This window comes from Cupressus sempervirens, chromosome 2 (assembly GCF_028749045.1).
Source record: "Cupressus sempervirens isolate cs-2001-9-10 chromosome 2, ASM2874904v1, whole genome shotgun sequence".
NCBI classification, from domain to species: Eukaryota; Viridiplantae; Streptophyta; class Pinopsida; order Cupressales; family Cupressaceae; genus Cupressus; species Cupressus sempervirens.
In genome coordinates, this window is record NC_143119.1 from 215666584 (window position 1) to 215688142 (window position 21559).

The 21559-nt window shown below is 34.9% G+C and overlaps 1 protein-coding gene across 2 annotated transcripts in view; it reads left to right on the plus strand.

Annotated features, from left to right (window-relative positions):
* Positions 1 to 5671: 5671 nt before the first annotated feature.
* LOC149571805 (sucrose-phosphatase-like protein) overlaps positions 5672 to 21559 on the plus strand; it is a 76273-nt gene continuing 60385 nt past the window's right edge. The window contains exon 1 of one of the 2 annotated variants that reach the window (XM_089813219.1): positions 5672 to 5937. In XM_089813219.1, coding sequence (XP_089669345.1) covers positions 5868 to 5937 — 70 coding nt within the window. In that variant the 5' untranslated portion in view covers positions 5672 to 5867. The remainder of the gene's footprint in view (positions 5938 to 21559) is intronic. The other variant, XM_089813220.1, reaches the window with a different exon arrangement.

Below are 21559 nucleotides of genomic sequence, written 5' to 3' on the forward strand. Positions count from 1 at the left end.
GTTTGGAAGGCCAAAATTTATTAACTTGCATATGTCTAGAAGTTCGTAACCAAGATTAACTTTATAAGTCCTTGATTTAGATGCAAACCATATTAAAGAATCAACTGAAGAAGATCTAGTCACCGTTCTATTCACTAGAACAATTTGTAACAAAGAGGAATGCGATGAAGAGGCCTCTCTAATAATCCTCCAACTAGCCCTTGTTGAAGTCAAATACTCAAAATGCATGTAATCTACAACCCAGATGTCTTCTGAAGCTTCCATAGAATTAACCCAATCCTAATCCATAAAAAAAGAATCAATAGGAGGATCCCCATTCTAAGAGTCCCTCCAAAAATCTCGCTCTCCTCCTATTTCCAATCTACCACGTTAAGTGCCCTGTGATTAACTCACAACTATCGCAAATATGTTTCCAAAATTGGGAACCACCAGGAGCATTTGCTACCTTCAAAATCCTATCTGATTTCTAAGAATCAAGATACTTAGTAGCCATAATATAACACCACAGTTTCTCCAGAGACTTGTACATCTTCCATATCAGCTTGGCACCCAATGCCTAATTTTGTAGAGACAGCTTACGAAGCCCTGTTCCACCACCCTCTTTTGCCAAGCAAGTTGTGTCCCAACTAATAAGAGGAATCTTCTTCTCATCCTTCAAGCCCTCCCAAAGAAACTTCTTAAATATGCTTTCTAGACCACTTACCACTCTGCTAGGGAATTTATAAATAGACAAATAATATATCGGGATGACTGATAAAACATATTTGATCATTAAGATCCTTTTGGCCCGAGAACACCACCTATTCTTCCAAGATGAGACTTTCCCTCGATAGTTGTTGATTATATCCTACCAAAAAAATTTATCCATCCGACCAACAAATAAAGGTACCCCTAAGTAGATAATCGAGAATGTTCCCAACTCAAAACCCAATGTCATTGTAATGACATTCCTTCTACAGTTGGAAGTATTGAGGAAATAAATCTTTGATTTGTGGATGTTCATACATTGACTCGATTCTCTTGCATATATATATATCTATCACCTCTTTGGAAATCTCTGCCTCTTGAATGGTGGCTTCTCCAAACAAAATAGCATCATTTGTAAATAGGGAATGAGAAAACGGCTCCAACTCATTATGGATAGAGATCCCTCTCCGTCTACCTAATGAAGTCTATTTATTTATGAGTCTACCCAGAACCTCTGCCATTAATACAAAAAGAAAGGGGGATAGGGGATCTCCTTGTTGCAACCCATTAGATGCTTGAAAAAACCCACATACCGATCCATTAACAAATATGGAAAAGTGAACATATGACATGCAGAATGATATACATTTTATCCACTCTTGAGAAAAACCAAATCTATAATGGACATGCCATAAAAATGACCATTGAACTCTGTCATATGCTTTTTCGACATCTAGCTTAACAATCATACTCGATTTCTTCAAGGAATATAAACTATGAATTAACTCACCCCCAGAAGAATGCTATCCACAATTTCTCTACCTAGTACAAATCTGTGCTGCTTTACTGAAATATTTCTATTGAGAATTTGCTTCAATCTATTTTCCATGGCTTTAGATAAAATTTTGTATAAGGCATTACATAATGAGATAGGGTGATAGTCATCCATAGAAAGACACTCTTGCTTCTTAGGAATTAGGGCTATAACCATGTTATTCAATTCCTTTACAAACCATCCCTTCTTCCTAAACGACTCCGCCATTTTGAATAGATTAGAGCCCATGAAATTCCAACATTTTTGAAATTTTTTTGAAGGAAAACCATCTGATCCTGCTGCTTTGAAGGAAGGATTGTCGAAGGTGGCTGTTTTGATTTTGCAAAGAGTGAAAGGTTGCATAAGCCATGAATTATCCTCATCCATTACAATTCTGTCAATCTTTGCAAGTAAACTACTAAATTTTGACCCTCTGAATCAAAAGAAGCTCCTAACAAAGCTTGAAAGTGACAAACCACAATATGTTCAATATCAACCGAATTATCAAAACACTTGCCCTGCTTATCTATTATGTGGTTAATGCTATTCGAAACTCTCTTAGATTTGAGAAAAGCATGAATTTTTTTTGTGTTCAAGTCTCCCTCCTAGATCCACAATTCCCTAAACTTATCTCTCCAGTAAATTTCTTCTCTATGCATAGCTCCATCAATTCATTTTCAAGCGACTTCTCTTTTTCAAAATTCGAATTAGACATACCCACATTTATTACATGTTAATTTAGATCCTCTAATTCAGCCTCCACCCTAAGCTTTTCTAGAAATATGTCTTTGAATGAATTTTTATTCCAGTATTTGATCTTATCTATGATCTTCTTTAATCTTTGTACAAAAGTATAACTCAAAGTACCCTTAAAAATGTTACTTTGTTTCCACCAACCTTTCACTTTAGCAAGAAAATCCTTATCCCTCCACCACATATTCTGGAAACAAAAACTACCTTTTGGACAATTGAAATCATTCAAAATTCTCAACGGTACTGGAAAATGGTCAGACAGGGATATAGGGAGAATACTTGCATCGACACTAGAAGAGGGGTTGAGCCAAAAGGGCCCAACCAAAAATATGTCCAATCTCTCAAAAATCCTAGCGAAATTTGCCTCTCTATTAGTCCAAGTAAATCTACCATTGGATGGAACCACATGAAATAATTGATTCTGAAACACAAAATCCTTGAAATCCTGCGATGACTTGATTTGACATTCTCAATCCACCCAACTTCTCATCCAAGTCCAAAATGGCATTAAAATCTCTTGCAACAATATACTTATCGTCCCTAAGAGTGGTAGTCTTAGTTGATATTGCTATCCATAACTGAGACTTAGCCTCTATTTTGATCAGACCATAAACATTAAAAAGGTGAAAAATGATATTGTCCTTAATGCTAACTACTCTACCATATAACCAATTTTCATATTTTTCCAAATCCTGCATCTGCATAGATCTTGTCTTCCACAAAAGGCCCAATCCCCCCGCCAAGCCATTAACAACATGAAAGAAACCTTCATAAATATTACATGAACAAATTAGTTTCCTACATCAGAACAATGTCACTTTCTGACTTATATAATGCTTGTTTGATCAAGTGTCTTTTGTCAAAAGCCAAAAGGCCCCTGATATTCCATGTAACAATCTTCATTGCTCTCCAAGGGAGAGCACCACTCCCTTGGACTTCTTCAAGAAATAAACCACACTTATAACCCCTTTTTCCTTTGCCCTCTTCTCTCTTAACTACTTGTAAGATCTATGCCCCCTTCCTCCTTTGGCTTTACCTAAGAGAACATTGGCAGATTGACTAATGACTCTGGAATTTATATTGTCCAGAGCATCCTCTACCAAAAATTTCTCCACTGATTCCATGTCATATTCCGTCTTTATATCTGCTAGGTCTAAACACATTGACATTTTGAGGTTTTATTCAATTTCTACTCCTTACCCTGAATAGGATTGGAACATTCCCCTTCCTCCAAAGAGATAACAATCAAAGCACATAATAATGGAATCTATGGATCCTTCATGATGGTTTTCTAAACCATTTTCTGAGATTTTTGCTTCGGTATCCATTCTTTGGCGGACTTGACAAAAACCTGACAATTTGCCACAGTGTGTGATTTAAGACCACATCTACCACAGACAATGGTTGAAGTTTCAATTTTGACCCGTTGCTTCCATGAATAGTTACCTCTATTCAAAAAAATGAAAGATGGAATGGATTGTACTGCCATACTCTTCGTACAAGCATAAAGATAAGAATCATTTTCTATGATTGCTTCATCAACTTCCAACAATTTCCCTAATGATTTTCTAATGCATTCTAGACTTGAATCTCCCCAATATTCTAACAGTAGATTATATAACTGAATCTAGATGGGATTCTAATATACCACTAATAGAGTAGGATCAAAAATTTGCTACCAAGGGTGCAAATACAAATGGAGCTAGCAAAAAGTTCAATTTTTTTAGGACCAGATTTTGCTCCTCAACTTTTTTTAAAATAACAATGAAAAATCCTTTTAGAATAAACTTGATCACTACTTCCCTACTCCAGTGCTCCAAAACCCATTCTCTAATCATTTCCCTCTTCAAATGGTAACTAACAAATTTACCAATTATTGCCATTTTCTCTCACAGTGCTGCATCCTCTTTGATTTCTTTCGAAAGATCAATAGTTACATTCTTCGCACTAGACCCTAAATCCTTTTGTAAGAATTTGCCTAAGGGTAAAATTCACCCAGGAACTAAGAAATCAAACACAAGCACACAGTAGACCAAAAATGGATATGATCAAATTAATCAGAGTATGTCCGAATACATTGCTCTATTCAGAATGTGATGTTCAACACATTAGGAGTGCCTGTATATAAAGGCCTCTGAGATACATCTAGAATGCCTCGTAATCAACACCATGATTTGTCATACAATCAAGCACATGTCCACCAGATATGGGTTATCCTCCATTAAGCACGAAAGTAAATGCGGTGATGTGAGGATAAGCCTACAAGGGTGTGACATGCAAAACAATGTTGTAGACACCATGTGCTAAAATAGAGTTGTGTACTCCTGTGTTGTCTACATGACAATCCAAAAAGGTGCGCAAACTCCTAAGTGTCTCACAAATAAAAATAATAAAATAATGCAAAATAATTAAATAATGCATAAACCTAAGTAAACTTAAGTAAGTGTAATAAGTAAATACTTATTTACACCAACACCTTCCTAATCCAATTTGGTTTAAATTCCTCTCTAGTCCATTTCCTCCTACCAATCCTCTATTTAAAATCTTCATTGGAGAGGTTTCTTCTTCTTCTCCACGCTCCGTTCCTCTCCATTCTCACTTAAACTTTTATTTCTAAAAATGGTTGATAAAGTTGGTCACTATTTTGATTGACTATATTTTAAACTATTATATTTGGTTATTTACAAGATTTCAATGTTAACCACATTAGTATTGCCATAATCCATATCAAAGATGGAAGGCTAAAAAAATGGATATTTAACCATCGATGCAATCCTTGGACCAACTGAAACAAGTGCTAGTTATATATTTTTCACAATTGATCTTCAAAATATCAACATATCAATTGCACACCAAGATACTTGCTAGTAATTAATTAGTTTAGTTCATTTTTAAATAAACATAAAGTAAACACCTATCGGCTCATTGTTGCAAGCATAAAAGCTTGTGACTGCTAGTTTACAAGATTTCAATGTAAAGCACATTAGCATTGCCAAAATCCATATCAAAGATGGAAGGCCAAAAAAAACAATGGATATTTAACCATCAATGTAATTCTTGGACCAACTGGAACAAGTGCCACTTATATCTTTTTCTTAGAGATGTCGCTATTTTTTCTTATTTCTCTTATTAAATTTTCATAATAGATTTTAAATCTTTTCATTTCATATTTGATAAATTGATTTTAAATAAATAATATTTATTAATCTATTTAAAATATTTTAGTAAATATTATTTTATTAAAATTAAAAATTATTGATAATCTAATTCGCATAAGATTACATCTTAAACAAATAATTATATTATGAGCACCTATCGACTTATTTGAAGAGTGCACCTGCTCGTTTTAATTCATTTTTAAATAAGCATTTTAAGGTTCTTCCCCATAAAATAGAAAGAGTACGTCATAATCGGCTCAGCGGCTTAAACCCCAGTTCTCCACAACTTTTAAACCGTAAAACCCAGCGACAATCTACAACTTTTCGTCATTTTTAATGAGCTGAAGTGCATTGTATTCACTGTATCGATTCTTCTGAGAAGTGTTATAAACAGTAATCTAAAATATTGAGGGTTTACGCATAGCTTGGAGGAAGCAAGAGTTTAAGGAGTCAATATGAAAGCTCTCCGTTTCAGGTCTTCACACACCTGCAGCTTATGGAAGCATAAAAAATCTACTGTGATTGGTAAGACTGCAGACTTTTTAATATGTTTGGCATTTTATTTACTTTCTGTTTGCTTTCCGGAGTTTTGACTTTTCTTCTGTTTTACGAAATTTCTTTGTCTTGGGTAAGATTACAGGGCGCCTCTAATGCGAGATGTTATACGTTTCGAAGTCTTATCTTTTAGTAATTGTAAGCTGGGTAATTGGAAAGGTTTTATCTTTTGGGACCAGCCGGACTTGAACCTAAAACCTTGCATTTATATGCTGTGCTTAATTGCCAGGACAAAAATTTCCTTTTCTGCCTAGAGCGTGGCTCATTTTGTTCCACGATTCATTTCGAACCATAATCTTCTGTTTGGGACTCCTAAATTAGCGAGGACTCGAGTGAGGGGTCGCCCATTAACTTGTCAGTGAGCTCTACCTTAGCTATCTACGTCTTTGGTGTTGGGCGTGTGGTTTATACTTTCCCATATTGCCCGGGGGTTTGAACTTGGATTAGGACCTTATTAGTGCACCTCCCATGCACCACATCCTTCTGGATTCGCTTCTGTGCTATAACAATCGTTTTCTTCTGCATTTCTCTGAGAATCGTGGTGTTATTAAAATAAATTTTATTCTTTAGTTAGACAATGATTGGGACAGCAAAGGTTATGGCAAGTATTATCTTTTTAAATATGGACAAGCTCCTTTTGAATTCCATAGGGTGTGTTTGGTTGCAAGAATTGCAAAACGATGGATTTTGCAATATTGGAATTAGTTTAATTTTTGCAAATCCAGAAGTTAATTTCTGGAATATGACTCAACCTGTTTCGTTCACCTGGAAGATGAGTGGACATAATTAGAAATATGTTTAAAGCAGTGAATGCTGAGGAGAGCTCCTTTCTAGTGCAAACAGAGCAATAATTGAGCTCCTTCCTACACTAGACTATTTTGGAAACTTTTTTACAGCTTCTAAAAGGCAGTACATTACTGTGGTGCATACTTTGTTTCATTACTTCTGCCTGTTAATGAAACAAGCTATTAGTTAGAAGTTTGAGATTTTGATATGTTTGAATGATATTTAAATTTGAATCCTCTGTTTTGCTTGTTGCAGTTCCCTGAAGTGTTTTTTGCAGTTCCTTGAAGTGTATATGTATTATTATTATTGATAAAGTTCCTCGGGAGTTTGAAATATTGTGGAGTGAACTAAAATGATCAGAAAATGTAGAGAAAGCAAAGAGAAAAGAAGGGTATTTGTGGGTTCAACTTCAGTGCCCGAGTGTATTTGTTTGATCTAGCACATAAAATCTAAATTACACAATCAGTGGAAGCCCCACTGGCACGACATTGAACAGAGAGATATGTAACTATCGGTTAGTCTGCCAGAAATGCTGCCAGATGAGAGTCAGTTCTTTCTTTAGGATTTGATAGATTCATAAGTCTCAGCAAGTCTGTTACAAATTTTGACAAATGGGTAGTGGCTCTCTGTTTTCTAAGGATTTTAAAATTTATTAATAACCAGGTACATTTTTGTGAGACCATGCTATTTATGACAGTAGAATTATTCTCATTTAAAAACTAAACAAAAAATTATATGCAATGGTTATGGATGTCTGCTTTAAATCTCACTCGTGAAAAGTATCAGTCAAAAAATGGCAAACTGAAGGCATAGTTTGGATGACTGTGTTTACATAAAGAAGGTTTGGAGGAAAAGCATGTATCTCTCTCTGGTGTTCAGTACAGAAGCACACAACAGGTTTCTTGAGCTTTAAATGATTTATGGTGGCTTATTCTTGATCAAAAACAGGTGAACAAGAATAAATATTGATAAGTAGGAGATAATTTCCACAGCAAGTCAAATTGTGATATTGCTTCACCCCTGTGAGCATAACCTAGATCCAATGAGTGCTAAGTGTTCCATTTATTCTCATGAGAGATGTATTCATGTTGAATCACTACTCATGAAATGTGGGTCAATGAGTTTGACTAAAAAATCACACAGTTGAATCCTGATAGCAATATCACAACAAGAATAAATATTTCAAACAATTTCCTACACAAACTGTTAAGGAAGCTGTAGCTGAAATTGAAAAAAGAGCGCCATGGATGCCACTGCTTCTCTATTCTCAGCCCACCAGATCAGAACATTTCATATTAGTGTAATATACATCAATTAATATTAGAAAATAAGATTCTAGATTTCTTCTTAATCATTGCTTACATTTTATTTGTCAACAATTCATTCTATATTTATATTCCGTTCATTAGCAGGCGTGACTTTTCAAAATGAAGAGATCGTATTTTTATAAAAACAAACAACTCTCTCCTTAAATAATCACCTCTTTATAACTAAGAAAATCAATGTTATTTTGAGGCAAGAGCCTACAACACAATGGTAAATTGTGAGCCTCTTATCTGAGAGGTCTTGGGTTCGAATCCACTTCACTTAAATAAATAAATAAATTATATTTAATAAAAAACACATAATAATTAATCTTGGCTTCGGGATCTTACCGATAAAAAATAAATAAAAAATATCAATCTTATTTTTATCGCACATTATTATGGAACTTATATTACTTTTAATGATATCATATTGTGTCTGTTAATTACTCCACATCTTTTAAAACTTCTTGCTGCACCTTTAGCTGATGTGACGTGGACTCTATTTCTGTGCTGTCGGCAAATATATCAAATATAAATTTTAATCGCTGCTCTCTTGTTTTAAAGTCGCTGGCATCAATGTCTGTTCTTATTTTTTAATTGATTACTGTCCATCGTCACTTCTCTTCATTGAGATATTAATACTGCAAACCATTGTATTTTTAATACTTATGCTGGCTGAAATGCATATGCTGTAGAATTGCTGCATAGAACTCATTGTCATCATTTTCAGAATGGCATGAATATTAAGTCCATCGTGGTAAAGCAGTCTCAGAAGATGAAATGAAACTTCTTCATAAAACAACTGGACATCATTTTTGAATACCCATCCACCCTTCACGCACTCATTAACACTGTTTCTCTTAACTCACATACAAATTGTGTGCAGTGCATCATTCGCGTTAGCATGAATCTAAACAGGGTCAACGGTGATAGAAAACTGTAGACTCATCAAAGTTTTTGCAATCGATTGATGACTATCGTTATTGTATTTGATAACCTGTTTGTCCTGCTGCTGTCCATCATATCTTTGTTGCAAATTACTGTTTAATGTCTAGTCAAACATATTAAATTCTTTGATGCTTTTAATGTGACCATGGGATTGTTTGTTCAAATTGGTTTCTACATATGTTATCCCGAGTTTTCGGGACAAGGACGACGGGATGGGTTTTTGGGATGACAATTTTTTTACCAATTTCGGGGATTGGGAGGGGTGGCAACAAACGGGGACGGCAATATAAATATAGGGAAATTTGCAAATATACATGTCATTCATATGAAACTAAGCACAAAGCATATCATTTAAACATTATAGAACCTTAGCATACACCATTTGAATGCCCTCTAGGAAATAATAACTGATTCAATGCACAATATATATTACAATTTAACTCTAGTCTATTATGCATTCATAAAATAGTTTCAATTTTCAATATGTGAACACAAATATAAGTTGAACATTGGAAATATAATAGAAATCTGAACATCTAAATATGCCCAAAGGCTAGAGGGCTGTCATAAAGTTTCATCTTCACGTTCAAGTTGAACATAAATAAATATAGAAAAATGAAGCAGACTGCTGCTCCTATTTTGCTTCTGCAACCATAACATCAAGATCAAAGTCCTCATTCTCACTATCATGCTTTACAATAAGCGTAGTCTCATCCAATAGAACCCCAACCAATCCTGGTGCTGTCTCATCCTCATCTATCTGGGCCACATCCTCAAGATCAACATCCTACCACAAAGCTAGAGTCTGTGTATACTCTGGAGTTTGACGATCCTGAACTTGAAGAGCACTATGCACTGCCACTAGCTTCTCTGCTCGGCTAGAGGTAAGTCAATTCCTCTTGACGGAGTGGATAAATGAACATGTTTAACAATTCTCTTTGCAATTGAGGAACTAGCAACCTATGCAAGGAGGTGAGTGGCAAGTATTTTCAACTCTAGTGTATCTCTCCCATGCCAGGTCCACCATCCAATAGGATCTTTCTGTACCAAAACCACTCTATCAAACCTTGCTTGTGGCTTACCCAAGTTTGGGCCATGAAGTTTGGTGAAGTCAAAGAACTATACATGGAAGATAGAGTCCTCTCGAGCTGGATACATCTTGTCAATGGCTTTTGTAAAGCCATCCAATACCTCAGGATCATCACATGGGAGGTCACTTCCATTCAACCCTACATACCATATGAGATTTAGAGCAAAGACTACCATATGAAACGAGGTATACATAATTTTCCACCTCTGCATCACAATAGGCCTAACACGCTCCTCATAAAACCCCAACATAGGATCCTTTGCTGTAACAATTTTCTTATTTTGCCCAACATGTTGACAAAAATCTCCTATATCTCTCCAAGACTAGGAGAGTTGGTATCTGCATATCTAATGGCATCTACAATAAGTGCTTTGACAGAGCAAAGATATTTGTAAGATGCAAAAAAGATAAAAATCAGAGTTAGAAATTTTAAGTTAGTATGAAAATCAGCAAGCAAAAGACTAACATTTTATTTAAAAATCAGCAACTTAATGTATTGTGGACCACCAATTTTTATCAAGGATCCTTTGCTTCACCAATTTTCCTTCAGAGGAGTTAGAATTGGACCATCGGGCCCACTCTGTGGATTCACCGTCATCAATTAGGGGGCATCATGCACCTCAACCATCCTTTCCATCAAGGTGAAGTATGTGTGCAATATCTATAGATAAAATTTTAAATTAAAATAAACATTAAACACATTACATGTAAGTTTGTAACGATAATAAAAAAATTAGAATTTAGATAAATAAAGTAAACTAAACTATAATAAAATTGACATACCTTGCCTCGGCTGGTTTGAGGAACTCCTTAGAGAAGGACTTGAATAGGGCAAGTGAAGTGTTGTAGTTGCATATAAGCATTTGCACTTCTTTAGCTTCTAACACCATTTGTTTCACCCAATCAATCTTCCCTGTGTTCTTCAATGCATGAACACAACAAGGGGTCCAAAAAATGTGCCTGTAAGCACTCTTTACTATCAAACCAATTGATTTGCACACATTTGTAGAATCTGGGATTCACCTGTACTACATTAGTTGACCTAACCTCCTCTATGGCATCCTTCAAAATGGCGAACTGGAACTCTGCATTCTTATGCTTTCCTGAGCAATCTACAATTTAAAAAAAAAAGAGTCAGCAGGGGATGTCACAGTGATATTGATGAGTCGACGATGTCTAACATCGGTCCATCCATCCATCATAATAAAGTAGCTCATCCTAGCCCAAGTGCGTTTCATATCCTCAAACAACAAAGCAATCTTAGAGTACTCGTTATCTAGTATGGTGGTTCGTAGCTTAATCACCAGGGGGTACAAGTGAGGGGTTCATAGTGAATATATCTTTCACTTTTTGTTTAAAATAAGTGGAAAGGATTACATGAAATGGGATACCATTAGCAATAAAGAGTCTACCAATGAATGGCTCACAAACTTCCTTTGCCTGTACATTAAAAAAACTTTCTACCGTGCCCTTCTCACCACTACCCATCTTCCTCTTCCCTCTTGTCTTAGTAGGGCTGCCACTAATACCAATGGCGGATGACATGTACATAGATGATTGCGACTGTACAAGAGATGGTGATGGCATTGTCAAATTTTATCCTCCCATTTCAGCCTCAAAGTGCAATCTTTGGCATTCTAATCTCTCCTCATTAGTCAATTTAGGAAAAACTTTAACTCCTTGGCTTGCAATACCTAAAAAGTGTCACTTCACTCTTATATAGCTGCTCCTAGAATCATCATGACAATCATGGCAATCTCACACCCTTGTCCGTACTGTATTTTCTTTTATTTTCTCGTCCCCTAGGTGTGACAAATTGAAAAGATTTATTTCTATTGAAAGGATGCTTTGCATATTTGTTTATGATAGTGGAAGGGCAATGAGGTTGGCCTTGTTTCCCACCACTAACACCATCACCCCCACAAGCACATATTCATCACCACCACTACTACTTCTTCCACTGCTGCTCATTGTGCTTTGTTTGGAGATTTACATATACAGTGAAAATAGAAACTGAAACCATGAAAAAAATAGACTCTTTCAAGCTGCAATTCTGTTTAAAAAATCTAAAATGGAAGCATAAAGACTTGGTGCACAATGGAAAAAGCTCAAACCCCTGCACAAGCTCTTGGAATAAAAAAAATCACTTCCTCTTCTTGCAAAATGAAAACCTCATCCTGCTGGTATAAACTCCAAATGCAAAAAAATGCCAAACAATGGCATATAAGGGTTGTTTTTTACCGTTTAAGGGCTAGTGGAGAGGTGAGCACGATGAAACAACCAAATAAATTGCATTAAAATAAGGTTCAAACTCTTTTTTAAAATATTTGTTTGCTTTTACGCTGGATTGACTGTTCCGGGTACTGATTGAGGGATGTTTATGACGTCCTTGGCCATACTGTGCAAGGTCGGCTATCCTCCTTTTTTTCTTGCAATGTTTTGGAAATTCCGGGTTTTTGGGCACATTGCAAGAAAAGGGTGACAACCAATTGTCCTGACATAAAAGCAAACAAATATTAAAAAAAGTATTTGAACCATAGTTGAAAAACTTGGACTTGGCAATAACTTAGCGGGCCCAAAAAATTGGAAAACTCGGAATTGCCAAAAACTCAGCAAAAAGATCAGCATTTTTATCGAACATTTAAAAATATTCATAAAGGTGTCCACATACAAGAATACATACAACAATATCAAAATCTTATTAATTTTCATATATATAAAAGAATAAATTTAATTTAAAATAAATAAATAAATAAAAATATATACTAAAAATCATACTTGAAAAATCATATGATATTAAATTTTAATCATATACTAAAAAAAAATCAAATATATAAAAAATAAATAAATTAAAAATTAAAATAAATAAAAAACTAAAAAATATATTAATACATATATTGAATATTACATATACTAATTATAAATTAATATATATTTTAAACATCATAGTTGAAATTAGAAAATATTATATGATACAAAATTCTTAATCATATATGGGAAAAAAAACATACGTATAAGTGTATATATTTTAAATCATAGTAGAACAACATTGCACTCTCCACCGTTTGCAACCCTTAGCAAGATAGTTCAACCCTAGTGGACATTACATGATGAAATCTTTATTCGCTTGCAGTTGGAGACTAGACATTACAAGTCAGTGTCTGACTGCATAATTTCTTTTGCTTGTAGTTGGAATTGGACATATATGTCAGAGTCTAGATTGCAGACTTCAGACCTCCTTTTGTTTTGCCTTCCTGTCTAGATGGTGTAATGTCTTTTGCATTGCTAAGCACTAAAAAATTAAACCCTAAAACAAGTGTACTCTACCTTAAAATCTTTTTTTTTCCCACCGCTTTTATGCTCATAATACCGTGCGATTCTGAGATTTTTAAAAAATAAGATGCAACAATTTAAAAAAAAATCAGCCCTGAGTTATTCTGCGATTATATCATTTGGCTGTTTGACTCGCGCTATATCGGGATTTTTGCAACTATGATTTGAACCTTATTTTGATGCAATTTATTTGGGCATTTAGTGGGGTCTGTCTCCCTACATGCCCTTAAAGGGCATAAACGACCCTCATATGCCATTGTTTGGCGTTTTTTTGAATTTGGAGTTTATACTAGTAGGATGGGGTTTTCATTTTGTAAGAAGAGGAAGTGATTTTTTTGTTTTCAAGAGTCTGCAGGTTTGAGCTTCATCCATTGTGCATCAAGTAAGTATGAAAGTCTTAATGCTTCCATTTTCCATTTTAAAAATAGATTTGCAGCTTGAAAGAGTTTGATTTTTTATCTTTTTTGATTGTTTCAGTTCATATTTTCATTGCATATTTGAATCTCAAAACAAAGCACAATGAGCAGTGTGTGGAAGTAGTAGTAGTGGTGGTGATGATGAATATGTGTCAATGGGGGGGTGATAGTGTTAGTAGTGGGAAACAAGTCGGCCTCAAACTGATTTATTTAAATGCCCTTCCACCACCATGAGCAAACATGCAAAAGGTCCTTTCAATAGAAAAAAGCCTCTTCTCCAATTTGTCACACCGAGGGGACAACAAAGTAAAAAGAATGCAGGATAGACTAGGGTGCGGGATTACCATGTTCGTTATGATAATTTCAGGGGCAGCTATACAAGGTTGAAGTCACACTTTTTAGGTATTGCAAGTCAGGGAGTAAAAGTTTGTTCTGACTTGATTGATGAGGAGAGATTAGAATGCCAAAGATTGCACTTAGAGGCTGAAATGGGAGGACAAAATTTGACAATGCCATCACCATCTCCTGTATAGGCACAATCATCTAGGCACATGTCATCCGCCATTGGTACTTGTGGCAGCCCTACTGAAACAAGAGGGAAGAGGAAGATGGGTAGTGGTGAGAAGGGTTCGGTGGAAAGCTTGTTTAATGTATAGGCAAAGAAAGTTTGTAAGTCATCCATTCGTAGATTCTTTTTTGCTGATGATATCCCATTTCATATATAGACCATTTCACTTATTTTAAATAAATGTTGAAAGATTTATTGGCTTTGAATCCCTCATTTGTACCCCTTGGTGATCATAACCTACAAACCACCATCCTAGATAATGAGTATTGTGAAATTGTTTTGTTGTTTGAGAATGTGAAACACATTTGGGCTGGGGCAAGCCACTCTATTGTGATGGATGGATGGGCCGATGTTAGACATCGACCATGCATCAATATCATTGTCACATCCCCTGTTGGCTCTTATTTTTTGAAAGCTATATATTGCTCAGGAAAGCATAAGGATGCAGAGTTGCTGTTCACCATTTTGAGGGATGCCATATAGGAGGTTGGGTTGGCTAATTTAGTACAAGTGTTCACAAATTTTGCAGTTGTGTGCAAATCAGCCAGTGTGATGGTAGAGGGTGCTTACAAGCACATCTTTTAGACCCCTTGTTGTGTTCATGCATTGAACAATGCATTGAAGGACATAGGGAAGATTGTTTAAAACAGATGGTGTTAGAAGCTAGAGAAGTGGAAATGTTTTTATGCAACCACCACACTTCACTTGCTTTGTTTAGGGCCTTCTCTAAGGAGTTCCTCAAACCAACTAAGACAAGGTATGCTAGTTTTAATTATAATTTAGTTTAGTTTATTTATTTAATATTAAATTTTTAAATTATTGTTACCAACTTACATATGATGTGTTTAATGTTTATGTTAATTTATAATTTTATCTACAATAATTGCACATACTTCATCTTGATGGAGAGGATGGTTGAGGTGGATGAGGCTCTCCAATTGATGGTGGTGAATCCAGAGTTGGCTCGATGGTCCAATTCTAGCTCCTCTGAAGGAAAATTGGTGAAGAAAAGGATCCTTGATGATAATTGGTGGTCCACAAAAAAGTACGTTGCTGATTTATAAATTAAATGTTAGTGTTTTGCTTGCTTTCATACTAACTTAATATTTCTAATTCTAATTTTAGTTTTTATTTGCATCTTGCAAATATATTTGCTCTGTCATAGCACCATTGTAGATGTTATTAGATATGTAGATATTGACTCTTCTAGTCGTGGAGAGATATATTAGACTTTTGATAGCATGTTGGGGAAGATAGAGAGAACTGTTGTAGCAAAAGATCCTACTTTGGGGTTTTATGAGGAGCATGTTAGGCCTATTGTGATGTGGAGGTGGAACATAATGAATACCCCACTTCATATGGCAACCTTTTCTCTAAATCCGAAATGGTATGCAAAGTTGGATGGAAGGCCCCCCATGTGATGACCTCGAGGTATTAGATGGCTTCACAAAAGCCATTGACAAGATGTATCCAGCTCGAGAGGCCTCTACTCTTTGTGCACAATTCCTTGACTTCACTAAACTTTGTGGCCCAAACTCGAGTAAGCCACAAGCGAGGTTGGATAGAGTGGTTTTGATACAAAAAAATCCTATTGGATGGTGGACATGGCATGAGAGATATACACCAAAGTTGAAAATACTTGCCACTTGCCTCCTTGCACAGGTTGCTAGTTCTTCAGTTGTAGAGAGGAATTTGTCGACATATTCATTTATCTACTCCGTCAATAGGAATAGACTTACCTCCAGGTGAGTGGAGAAGCTAGTGAAATGCATTGTGCTCTTGGATTTTAGGATTGTCAAGCTCTAGAGTATAGGTAGACTCCATTTATGCGGTAGGATGTTGATCCTGCAGATGTGGCCAGTTTGATGAGGATGGGACAACACTAGGATTGGTTGGGGTTCCATTAGATGAGACTACGACTCCTCTAGAGCATGATAGCGAGGATGAGGACTCTGATTTTGATGCCATGGTGGCAGAAGTAGAATAGGAGCAACAATTTGCTTCATTTTTCTATATTTTATTTTTTACGTTGAACTTGAATGTGATGATGTAACTTTATGGCAGCTTTGTAACGAACGGATTTTCATAACAAAATAAAGAAGAACTAATATCTAGTTTCTTATAGAAATGAAAGAGTTTTCTTTAACCAACGTTCGAAACAAAACATTCCTAATCCATTTTATGAGACAATAACTTATTTAACTACTAATGATTTACTGAGATAACCATTCAGCTAAAATAACTAAAATAATGATTTAACTGAAGTAATTGAAATAACGATTGACTGAAGTAACTGAAATAACGATTTACTGAGTAACTGAAATAACGATTAATCTGAAGTAATTGAAATAACGATTAATCTGAAGTAACTGAAATAACGATTAATCTAAAGTAATTGAAATAATGATTAATTAGAGTAACTGAAATAACAATTTCCTATCTTCCCTTGCATATAGTAAACTAATTACATGATTAGTTACAAGAGGAATATAAATGCATATCAGGAATGGAAAGAAGAAACATACAAGAAGTAACTGGCGGGTCTTTAACTAGTTGTGCAAGCCTCAACTTTTGGTAAGAGAAGTATTGGCTTAGGCTTAACCTCCCAACCTCAGACCATATCTATCCCCACACAATCTTTTGAAAAGAAAGGCCCTCCCTACCTCGAGATCGAGCTTGGGGTACTACTAGCCCAACCGCTTGAGCATTTCCGGTGTTTAGAATGTCCGCACAGTTATGGACGGACATGTCTGAATAACTGACACTATTGATATCAAGTGATCTTATGAAGGCAAACATGCCCTTTAACGACCTTGGCCAAGATTTTTGGATGGGTTCAATTACTCGATCACAACCGCTTGACTTGACAAAAGGAGAACAATAAATTTGAACATGCATGAACTATTAAGTGTTTTTCTATTTAAAATAATATAGAATTGTTATGTTATGTCTGATTTTTATTTCCATGTTATTGTAGATTTTTGTCTCACCTCTTTACCTCTTCTTTGGCTATACAGTCGGGTGAGTCCTAGGTGTTTGAATCTCAGAACAACCAACTCTGTCTGTCGATCCTGAACTGATATAAGAATATTACATGTTTTCAACATATCACATTTTTGTGACTTGAGAAATATAATCTTAAGACTTGCAAAATAAATACCATTTGATTTTGACATTCAGCCGTAAAATAAAGATGTGAAATCATATCATGAACAATTGGTCTTGACTTATCATGAGAAGTTCTGACTTAAGGAGGAACTATCCGATGATATCAAATAAGGATGTGGTACGACATTTCAAGGAACTGTATCTTACTGTTGTAAATACAATGCAGTGGTATTTAATAAAAACATATTAGAAATCATTTGGATATGGTAAGTTGACCACATAACCTGGTAAGTTTGGAAAGTATTGGAGCCTTGGCTAGACACTATTAATTAGTTCCTTCACAGAAAAAACTCCAAATGCAAACCTCAGTGTGATTACCAATCATGTCTTTCAGCAAAAGTATTCAATGAAATGGGAATATATGGCAAGAAAATATGTAGAGGGAAAGAACGTGAGGAAAAATGCAGAAAGATATCGTGAGGAATGAGACTCAATAGTCTTGTTATATTCTTGGTTTCTCACGACTTCCATAAATAAAAGGTTTTCCAAGATCGCCAGCTGTAACTCATAATTGTTTTAAAAGATTTGCTTTCTTGATCACTTGAGAATCAAATGCCAAATGTGCAATTCGGTTTCTAGTAAAGAATTGAAAAAAAAATAAGGAAAAGAATTTGAAGGTTATAACTCAAGGATACTTTGTATTATATTTATCTATTTGCACGTAGACCTATTTATAAAATGGCATCATATTATATGTTTTATTCAAGATCATATTTTATGTTATGTATATATAAATACATGCGTTATTTGGAAGATTATTTTCTCTTCTTGTACATGTATATAAATGTATGTATTAGATAGAATCTTGTATAAAAATGATATTATGGTGTCATCTTTATTTCTATATCTATGTGCACGTACATAAATATGTGTTACAATGAAATGATGGAAATGTCAACCATAATCCGATAAAGGTATGTATTTTAATTAAGTTAAAATCATTAATGTTTTTAATGTTCATCTAATAGCTTATGTGTGTTCAAATAATTTACCCTATAAGTCGCTAGGTCCTTACCAAGATAGTTAGAGGCCATACTTGTCGACCAGATAAGTGGACTAAGATAGTACCTCATTCTGTTGATCCTGTTTAGCAATGCTTCTCCCCTTCATCTTCTCTTGCAATCACCCGTGCAATATTTTCCATGATAATAACAAGTTCCATGATAAATCCATAATAATATTTAATGTAGATATTAGCAAGAAATTTAACTATTAACCAAAATTCCGAAACCAAGCAATTGCTAACTACCATCATCATATGGCAAAAAATGGATAACGACTATCATCATTAAACAGTTAAACAATAATGAATACAACGGATATATTTAACTACCCCTTTCACATGATTATGAAAGAAAATCCTTTCAATTCAACGGCTATAATAAATTTAAATTAGGTCAAAATTTGGGATGTAACAAGCTCTCTAGCCTTTGGGCATATTTGGTTCTCAGATCTCTATAATATTGTTCACTATTAAACTTATATTTTGTTTACATATTTATATGCATATTGACAATTTGAAATTGTTTTATGAATGCATAATAGACTAGAGTTAAAATTTAATACATATTAAGTGTTGATTCAATTATTATTTCCTAGATGACATTCAAATGGTGTATGTTTAGGTTCCTTGATGTTTAAATGAAGTTCATATGAATGACATGCATATTTGCAAATTTTAGTGTATATTTTAAAATTTCCTTATATTTGTAAAGCCATCTGCGTTTACCATCCCCCTCTTTCTCAAAATCGACAAATTTTTTTGCCGTTTCGGAAAATTGTCCCGTCATCCCCTGCTGTCCCCATCTTGGACACTAGGTAACATAGCTTTGACTGTATGCTCTTGATTATTTGACTCTCCTTCATAGCTTGCTCCCGTTTTGCTCGTAGATGGTCTTTGACTATTAATAATTTCTGTTAGAATCTCAAAGCTCTTTTCAAATTTTGAGATGATTATTCAATTTGATGTTGCTTTCCTCTAGGTCCTTTTTCAATTTTTCGCTTTCTAGACTCAGTTTGATACACTCTTCTTTTGCATTTAGATTGTTTTTCACATCATTCTTAACTTGTTTGGATCCTTCTAGTCAAGTCTTTGATTCTTTAATTTGCATGTTGTATTTGGTGACTTTCTCTTTCAGTTTCTTATTCAGTTTGTATGCATAGTGTAACTCTTCCATGACATCTACATCTTCTTCTTCACTAGGTGACTCATTAATCTCTTCTTCTTCACTACATGCCTCATCAACATCTTTATCTTCACTACTTGCCTCATCAACACCTTCATTCTTGTTTTGCTTGTTGGTCATGGCTAAAAAGAGAATTTCATTTTCTAAATCATCACTTTGGTATTCATCATTACTCTCTTTTGATGAGATGCTTTCTTTCTTTGAGTAAAAACTCTTTTTGTGTTTGTGAATTTTCTTCTTGTGATTGTGCTTAGCATGCTTCTTTTCTTTTTTCTTTGTGTATTCTTCCTCTTCATCATCACTGGAGTCATTGTTGTGTAGAGGGCATTTTGATGCATATTGTCCCACTTTTCCACAATTGAAACACTTAAGCTTTCCTTTGTTCTTTCTATTACCGCTTTTCAACTTTCTTTTGAAGTATGCTTCTGCTTCATCTGATCCACTACTTGAGCTATTGCTGAAACCATTCTTTTTATGCTTATCTTTCTTGAATACTTTGATTGCTATTTCCTTTGTAAATTCTTTGCTCCTCCGATTCTCATTTCATAAGCAGTAAGGATACCATGTAATTCATCTTTCTTCAGTGTGTCTAGATCTTTTCTTTTTCGATTGTAGATACTTTAGAATCAAATTTCATTGGTAAGGATCTCAAAATCTTCGACTAAGGGCCTTTATTGAATTGACAACTTCATCTACTTGATCAAGAAAGGAGGCTATGTCTTCATCATCTTTCATGTTAAGACTTCCGAATACCCTTCGATGAGTTTGGAGTTTGGCTTTCTTCACATTATTGGCTTCTGCATAAATTTTTTTCAACTTGTCCCATATCTCTGTAGTAGATTTACAATGAATGACTTTTGTGAATTCTGAATTGGCGAGATTGCATAAAATTGCATGTTTTGCTATAACATTATTTTCACATCTTGTCATTCCGGCTATATTCGTTGGTGGTGTTATTAGTGCCGTGTAACCATCTGGCACTGAATGTCAAACATTGAATCCAATAGTAGTTAGATAAGTTTCCATCTTTATACTCTATAATGCATAGTTCATCCCATCAAAAGTTGGTGACTTGTTTTGAAAACTTTCAGCCATTTCTACTCTTTAGATCTACCTTCAAGCAATTAGACTTTACAAAAGGAACCCACTCTGATACCAATTGAAGGGCACACAATTATACTAAGAGTGGGGGTGAATCAATATAATTAGAACTTTTGTATTTTAAAACTTTTATGCACACAAGTAACTTCAAATACTGAAATAAACAATTATGCATATGAACACAATAACACAATGTTTACGTAGAAACTCAATGCGGAGAAAACCACAACAAATAATTGCTTTTTATATAAACTTGTTCTTATACAATGTTTTGTAGGCTTCGACCTACTACAGGCTCCAACCCTATTTTTTATGAGCACCAACTCACTGCAAGCTCCAACTCCCACACTTCACAGGCACCAACCTACTGGAAGCACCAACCCCCATTGCTTGTCTTCTTGAGCACCAACCCACTGCACACAAACTTCTTTTTCCACCATGTCAACGTTGCTTACTCAACTGATGATGGACATTGTCTTCTCACAAATGTTATTCTCCAATTTGATATTTATATCTGCATATACTTCTATATTTTTTTTTTAACAAATCTGCAATACTTTCATTGAAGTCCCTTGGTTCTTATAGTGTCAACTTCATTAGTATATACAACTTCTGTCTTTTAAGTCATATATATATATCCTTTTTACAACATGCTCCTCACATAGATATATACTATTTAGAAATATGGA